The sequence below is a fragment of the Balaenoptera acutorostrata genome, chromosome 4, assembly GCF_949987535.1.
Source record: "Balaenoptera acutorostrata chromosome 4, mBalAcu1.1, whole genome shotgun sequence".
Classification (NCBI taxonomy): Eukaryota; Metazoa; Chordata; class Mammalia; order Artiodactyla; family Balaenopteridae; genus Balaenoptera; species Balaenoptera acutorostrata.
Window position 1 is genome coordinate 137371755 of NC_080067.1, and position 8520 is coordinate 137380274.

The 8520-nt window shown below is 39.3% G+C and overlaps 1 protein-coding gene and 1 pseudogene across 1 annotated transcript; both read left to right on the forward strand.

Annotated features, from left to right (window-relative positions):
- Nucleotides 1–328: 328 nt before the first annotated feature.
- Nucleotides 329–874, forward strand: LOC102998770 (keratin-associated protein 13-1-like; annotated as a pseudogene).
- A 5565-nt stretch (nucleotides 875–6439) lies between these two features.
- LOC102999882 (keratin-associated protein 23-1) lies at nucleotides 6440–8315 on the forward strand. Its single transcript, XM_028164434.1, is given in 3 exon segments — nucleotides 6440–6551; nucleotides 6554–6614; nucleotides 8294–8315. Coding segments are annotated over 3 exon segments (195 nt in total).
- Nucleotides 8316–8520: the final 205 nt, after the last annotated feature.

Genomic DNA, 8520 nt, shown 5'->3' on the forward strand with positions numbered 1-8520 from the left:
CAATATACAGTCAAATGAACAAAGAATCTTGGCCAGTGAGAAGAGTAGGGGATTTTCTGGTCATGATGAGATGGCATCAAAGGCATGTAGTCATAGAATTTCTGACTTTGGAACAGGTCACTAGCTTAGTGCTTTAACAACACAGTGAATTCACCCATGAATACGAGATGAAAGGAATTTTTCATTTGCAATTGCAGAAAATATTATTGAATTACACATACAGAGATGAGAGATTACAAGCGTGAGAAAGGTGACTGTGTAGAATGCCACACCCATGGCTCAGAGTATAAAAACACTCCAGTTCAGGAGGTGACATTAAATCTCAGAATCTTCTCTTTGTCACTCATTGGAACTCACATCTCCTGTCAACATGTCCTACTGCCGCTGCTCAGGAAACTTCTCCTCCCGCTCCCTTGGGGACCACCTGCACTACTCAGGCTCCTCGTGTGGCTCTTCCTACCCCAGCAACCTGGTCTACAGCACTGATCGCTGCTCTCCCAGCTCCTGCCATCTGGGCTCCTCTCTTCAGAGTGGCTGCTATGAGCCTATCAGGTGCCTTACATCCTGTGTGCAATCCAGTCCCTGCCAGACATCCTGCTACCGCCCAAGGACCTCCATGCGCTACAGTCCTTGCTGGACAACTTATGCTGGGTCTCTGGGCTCTCGGTCCAGCAGAGGCTGCTCCCTGGGTTATGGATCCAGAAGCTGCTACACACTGGGCTTTTGATCCCATGGCTTCAGACCCCTGGGTTATGAAGTCTATGCCTTCCTTTAGCTGAACCATAGATCCGGATTCTGCCATCCATCCAACTTTGCCTCTAGGAGCTGCCAATCACTGTGTTACAGACCAATCTGTGGATCTGCCTTCTATTGATCAGCTTGTCGAACGTTCAGATGTGAGCAATGTGTCCAACCTCTATACAGAGCTTCTATCATCTTCATGATCTTCGGGAAGATCAACTGTTCTTCACCTTTTTTCCATTCATAAAATACTGACCAAAAAACTGTCTGCCACATATACTGAACTTAATGATTAATTTTATGGAATAAATTAACAGAATTAGTAAAATAAATGAAATATATTACTTAATCAATTAATGAAATTCATGTTAACAAACAATGAACTAATGTTAATGAATTAATGGGATCCTTGTTCATGCATTTTATTCACAAAATGGATAAAAACCTAAATGAATATAATCTAATAAACTCATTCAATCTGGCTTGCAAATATGCTACTAATTTTATTGTTAGTTTTAACTAATTGTGTTTTTTTTCTTTTGCTTTTTATGGAGGCTGTTTTTGAGTTAACGTTTACTATACCTCTGAAAGCAAACTTTGAAAAACTAATATTGATAGATTTGAACTAATTTATTTGAGGGTTTAAACATTTTCTTCTTCAAAACTTCTGTTTTCTGAAATCCTTACATTGCATGCATAAACTTCACATGAATAATAATCTCAGGAGTGGCATAGAGCACAGTTTCTTCAAAGGATATGGGGTCTTGATGTTTGCTGACTGAAGGAGACAAACAAGCAATTTGGAAAATACAACTGAACGGGGAAAATTTTTAGGTTATATGAAAAGTTTTGTGCGTTAGTTTAGAGAGCTTTCTTTGATTCAGTCAATGTTGGGTGGCAAAAAACCATATCCCTTCATCTCGCTGAGTACCTTTGTATATAATTGATTTCTTCACAGGTGTAAAGAGGGAGCCAATTATATTTGGTGAGAATTAATTAGGTTCATGAGATGTAGAGTTTCACCTTCTTGTAGCCAAGATCCAAACTAAACATGGCTGGAAAAAACAAGGCTTTCAAACAATCAGAAGTCACTATTTCATTCATATCGCAACACACATTTACACTCTCCTTGTTTTTATGTTTTATGTTGCCATTCTGACATTTTATAGGTCACATATTTCAGAAAACAGCATAGTGCTAAGATAGATAACATATTGATAAGGTCTAAAGCAAATAACAAAAAGACAGTATCTTTATACAGAGATAAAGAACAAGGTTCAAAGAATTTTCCTATTCATCATTTTTCAGACTGTTATAAGAATCATGAGAAACACACATTTTATGAACTAGTTATTTTACACAGAAGGAAATGAAGACTCAAAGCAGATTAAGGGTTCGCTATAGGTCCCAGTCTTACAATAAAACCAAGATCCAAGACTTTATGATAGATGAGGACTCATATAAGAAGTGAAGACGTAAGCAACATGGGAGAGAATAAGGAGAATTCTGAGAAGGTGAAATAAAATGATCAAAGCAGAGAGGTACAAAGGTACTTGTGTTCAGGAAATTATTGAAAATCAAGTTACAATTTGTATGGATTAGTAATGGAAAATCAGCTAGAGAGGTATAATAGGTCTCTTTCACTTCATTGTTTTGGATATCTTGAGTTTTGGATCACATTAATCTTAGGGTTCATCTTCTCTTATTCATACTGTTAAAATAGTTTTCTGCCTGCTCATTTTCATTCTATTTTCTACTTATTTAAACATTTTAAAATACTTTATAAAATAAAACTTTTGTCAAACATTATGTAAAATAGTATGTCATTATATTTCCTTATTTTATATAAATATATTCATATTAAATATATAACATAATATAAAAAAATAAAATATATAACAAACAGTTAAATCTCTTAAATCCTCTACTACAAATAAAGTACCAGAGCATCTGGTAGGCTTTTTGGGGTTCTGGAACAAACATACTCCCCAAGTAGAAGTACCTCTCTGGCCTATATACAAAGCTTCCTTTAGACCAGGAGCAGGAAAAGATTCTGTAGGTCTAGTCTCAGATGCAAGCAACCTTACTAGTTGGGTCAAACAATCTGGCAGACCATATGGTGTTGGTGGCATCTGTGGTATTGAAACAAATAAAAATAAAATAAAATATAACTGCAATGTGGAGTTTACGGCACACTTCAGTGGGAAAATCACAATGCAGGCAAATAAAGTTGTAGAACAAGGTCTTATAATTTGTAGTTGAAAATTAACATATCTTTGGATAATCAGATCCTTGGAAACTACTTGGATCTGGTAGAGATACAAGACTTGACTGTGGGACAAGTGATGATGCATCTGTAGCTGTCCATCGTGAGCTGCGTTCTGTTGAAACTTCCAAGTCATGAAGTCAGGTGGACTCAGTAGCAATCCATTGTAAGACGGAAATAGCTCATACAGGAATGAACACTAGCAGGACAAGAAAGCAGGCTCCATAAGCAGAAGCCCAGACCCCCATGTCACCGACCAGCATTGCACCACCACCTCTTTCTCACATCACATGTGTGGTCACATTTGGTGCCTCAAATGACCAGCTGAAGGAGGAAGGGAAAAGCCCAAGCAAGGCTTGCAGATGGATTGGCTCATTGCATGGATGCCTTTAAACACCGTGATGAGAAAAATATTTTCTCTATGTGTAGAAGCATATGTCTAGCACCTGGTTATTCACTTTGTATAAAAGAGAAAAGTGGTCCCAGTTGATGATACATCTAGATTCCTGGACAGTCGCGATTGACCTGACCAGCTAGTTAAAAACCTGGAAGGGAGACTATATAATATTCAGATAATAAAATCTGGTATAGAGACATATGGATGGATATATGCAAGTAGGTCCAAAGTGACAAGATCTTTGTGTTTCTTCTTAATGCCCACCAGAATGCATCTATCATGGAAGAGGAACTAAAAAATCAAGTTGACAAAATGACTCTGTCAGTCGAGCTAGCTTGCCTTTGCCAGAAGTCCTCACAATGCTGGCAAGATGAGCATGTGAATAAGTGACCACAGAGGCTATGAATGGGTCCAACAGCATAAGCTCCCACTTACAAATCTGATATAATTAATGCCACTACAAATGTCCAATCTGTCAGCAATGGAGGCTAATGTTAAACTCCCAGTATGGCACTATTCCTCAAGGAGACCAACCGGTCACTTGGTTGCAAGTTAACATGGCCCCCTTGTGCCCTGAAAGGATCAGTGGTTCATCCTCAAACACATAACTACCTATTCAGAGTAAGCCTCTGCTTTTTGTGCTTATCTCAGCACCAATATTATTCAGGAGCTAATGAAAAACTTGATTCACCAGCATGGAATTCCTCACAAGGCAGCATCTAATCAGGAAATCCACTTCATAGTAGAGATAGCAAGAAGTGGGATCCACAAGTTATATCAAAAACCACAGGACCCTGAAGCTGTCTGCCTGATAGTGCATTAAATAGCCCCAGTGACGGCAAAGCTGAAGTTTGCTTGGAGCATGGACGCAATCTCCTCAAAGATTGGGTCCCAAATATCCACTTACTGTCATCCCCAATGACCCATTTAAGAACTTTGTGCTTCCTATTTCTGCAACTGAAATTTCCAAGGATAGAAGACCTATTCCCAAAGATAGACTTTCTAACGGACATATCAAGGGTCTCATTGAACTACAATTATGACTGCTGGCTGAGCACTTTGAGTTCCTTGTTTCAGGTACCAGCAAGAAAAAAAAAAAAAAAGAGAGAGAGAGAATTACCATCTAATTCAAGGGTAGATAATCCTGTTTAGCAGAAAATAGTAGGGTTACTGTTACACAGTGAGGGTAGGAGGGAGTATGTGTGGAACTCAGTTGATCTACTTGGATGGCCCTTGGAAACTCCTGCCCAATTGAGGATGTGATTTGTCATATGCAGTAACTATAGCAAGAAAAGGGTATGGTTATCAGTGTTCATACCTCTTAGGAAAGGGCATAGGTAATACCATCAAGAAATCCACTGAGACCAATAGAAGTGGTAGCTGAGGGTGAAACAAATTTCTAATGGTTGTGAAGGAGGGAAATAATGAGTACCCACCTCAGGTCCAAGATCAAATGCAGTGACAGAGTCTGTGTTTTATCCCACTGAGTTACTCTTGAACATTTCCCCTCAGGAAGGGAGATCAACCAGAGCTACGGAGAATCTCTCTCCTGATAAGTTGACCCTCAAGGTGAAAATGGTAGACTGTGACAGGTACAGATCTGCACTGGAACTCACATCACATCACTTCAAAAAAAGAATAGCTATCCAGCTGTGACAAGTGAGGTTAGCTGACAGCCTTTCTTTGTTGGCTTCTTTTGAATCTGCCTCGATTTCAAGCCAAGGTCAGGTTTTTCTCATGGCAGCCCCTTGTCAATGACTGAACAAGATGGTAGAATGGCTTTTTTTTTTCTCACAAGTGTTAATCTCTTACAAACTTTTTGTTCTTCCATTCCTGTCTCAGTGCCTGCTTCCTGGAGAATCCAACTAACAAATATTCTATTCTTTCTTGAAATTTAATGTTTCCTTTTAAGATTATTTTCCTTCATCCTAAAGAATTTCTGTGTTTATTTCAGTGCAAGTTTATCTGATATAATTAGCCCACTGGAAATTAGCACTCAGCTATTATATTATACAACAGAAAAAATAAAATGGAGAACAGGGGTGACAAAGGGAAAATATTTTATATTTTTGAAAGAAATTACAGAAAAGGAACTGACTTTGAAAAATGCACAAAAATCATTCACAGTATGAGCAGAGAAAAGCCTAAGTTGTTCTAGGATGCAGAACCCAGGTTCTTTTAAATTTTTTATGAGGTAAATAAAAATATATGAAAATATATAAATTATATTCATTTTTGAAGTGTTTTTTTTTTTAATGTCATTTAGATCCATAGTCTCAAAGCAAGTAGAAGAGATACCTGAAATCCCTGTCTCTTCATCCCTTTTCCCAGTTTTTCAAACTACCATCATTATACCCACTCCCTCTTCACATGCCCCAAATCAGTTTCTTCCTGTGGTTCCACCCCAATTCAGTCTTCTGGAGTCACTTTGTCTTTAAATGTTTGCCTGGTTCCTTTCTGTTTCTAGCCATTTCTCATTATGTGTTATTTTTCTTCCCTCAATTGGATATGAGGAGCACTGTATAATAATATGTGATAGATGGAAAATAAATTTGAAGAATGTGAATCAGTAGGGACAAGTAGAATCAGTCATTAGAAGCATCCTTATAAAAAACAAAGCTATGCCACTGATCACTTGACATGGTAGAAAAGTGACAGAAGAAATCCCAGAACAAAGCAGGAGTAGATATACATGGAGTCATGGCCAGGAAGTAAAAAATGGGCTTTCCTGGCCTTAATAGGATGAGGATACCAGACAAACTGTCCTAGAATTTCTGTACAGGAATGGCCATTTGCTTTGTGTTATAATAAATCATGGCACCAGTAAATACAATAGGTAGGAAACTAGTCAACTGCAATTACAGAGACGATTAATGAATTACACACATGCAGAAGAGGAGTGAAAAATGTGAGAGGATTGCACCAGTACTGTGCTGAACCATTGACAAGAGTATATAATTACCCAGTCCACAAGATGACCTTAGACCTCAGAATATTCTCAGTGTAATTCTGCTGAACTCGTATCTCCCATCAAGATGCCCTACAATTGCTGCTCTGGAAACTTCTCCTCCCACTCCTTTGGGGGCTACCAGTGCTAGCCAGGATTCTCCTGTGGCTCCTTCTACCCCAGCAACCTGGTCTACAGCACTGACCTCTGCTCTCCCAACACCTGCCAGCTGGACTCCTCTCTCTACAGTCAGGAGACCTGCTGTGAGCCCACCAGGTGCCAGACGTCCTGTGTGGTGTCCAGTCGCTGCCAGACATCCTGCTACCACCCAAGGACCTCCACACTCTGCTGGAAAACTTACCCTGGGTCTCTGGGCTTTAGATTCAGCAGCTGCAACTCCTTGAGCTCTGGCTCTGGAAGCTGCTACTCATTGGGCTGTGGATCCAATGGCTTCAGACCCAGGGTTCCCTCTGTTAGTAGCTTTCCTCCATTCCATTTGTAACATTGCTGGGCCTTCTCCATTGGATATGAGATCTCTGCATTAATATTTAATACTTGGAAATTAATTTTGGAGAAAAAAATGGATAGTCACAAGTAGTTTCAATCTTTAGAAGGCTTTTTAGAAGGCCAAAGCTATGCCTCTAACCACATAAAAAAGAAAGATGGTACCATTTTGATCTTCATCCTTAGAAGGAATGCATACCCCAGCAAAACCAGACTCAGATACACATGCAACGTATACCGGGAAGGAGGGACATTCTTGGCTGTGATGGGATGGTCATTAATATAAAACGGTCATAGCATTTGTGACATGACTAGTTTATTGGCTTTGTGTTGTAACAAAAACTATTATAGCACCCATAAATACAATGTGTAGGAAACTATGCAGCTGCAGTTACAGAAATGATGATTGCGGTAATATTATGCAAATGAGGGAGCAGACATGTAGGAATGGTGACCTTACCTAGCTGTAAACACCTGTTTCTGAGAGTATATAAATGCCATAGAATATTCTCAGTCTAATGCCACAGAATACTGTCAGTCTAATTCAGCTGAACTCACATCACCGGTCAACATGTCCTACAACTACTGCTCTGGAAACTTCTCCTCCAGCTCCCTTGGCAGTCATCTGTGCTACCCAGGCTCCTTCTATTCCAGCAACCTGGTCTATAGCACTGACCTCTACTCTCTCAGCACATGCCAGCTGAGCTCCTCTCTCTATAGTAGCTGTCAGGAGACCTGCTATGAGCCCACAATGTGCCAGGCATTCAGTGTGGTGTCCAGTCCTTGCCAGACATCCTGCTACCGTCCGAGGACCTCCACTCTCTACCATCCCTGCTAGACAATATATGCTGGGTCTCTGGGCTTTAGGTCCAGCAGAGGCTGCTCCCTGAGCTCTGGATCCAGAAGCTGCTACTCACTGGGCTGTGGATCCAGTGGCTTCAGACACCTGGGTTATAGAGTCTGGGGCTCTCCTACCTTGGGCTATGGATCCAGATTCTGCCACCCAACCTATTCTGATTTTCGGCCTATCTGTGGATCTGGCTTCTAAAGATCCATTTATTGAATGTCCAGATCTTTTTGCAGAATGACAACTATTTTATTCTCACAAGAAACAACCCTCTTCATGGTCCCCAAAGACTGGCTGTTCACTCACTCTGCAGCCACCCAACCTAACTTACAGATTGGGTCTTGTAGAATGTAAAACTAAGTAACAAACCTAAACTTTAAATCATATACCTACATTGGTGATGGAAATCATCCAATTACTAGATATCCTTCAAAATTTAACAGTATCTAATTATCTTAAGTAAATAAACACATTTATTCTGGCATCCATATATGTTGTTATTATTATTATTAGACTTAGTATAAATAAACATCTCAAGAGCTATAAAAGCCTTGTTCTTTAAATCATGTGTCCTTATATCTCTCTTCACAGGAGAAGAAAACACAAAAGTTAGTGAATATGTATGGAATGCAGAGAGAAAGAATAAAATTTAGATATACTGCTAGGTTTGTACATAAAACAAAAATTAAATATAAATCTAACTTGTGTCTGTATATTTTCAGAAAATACTAAATATAAAGCTTAAATAACTTCTATTAAGTTCATCCAAATTTGGTTGGTAAAAGTGACCGAATTTGTGAATCTCAGTAAGTACTTTT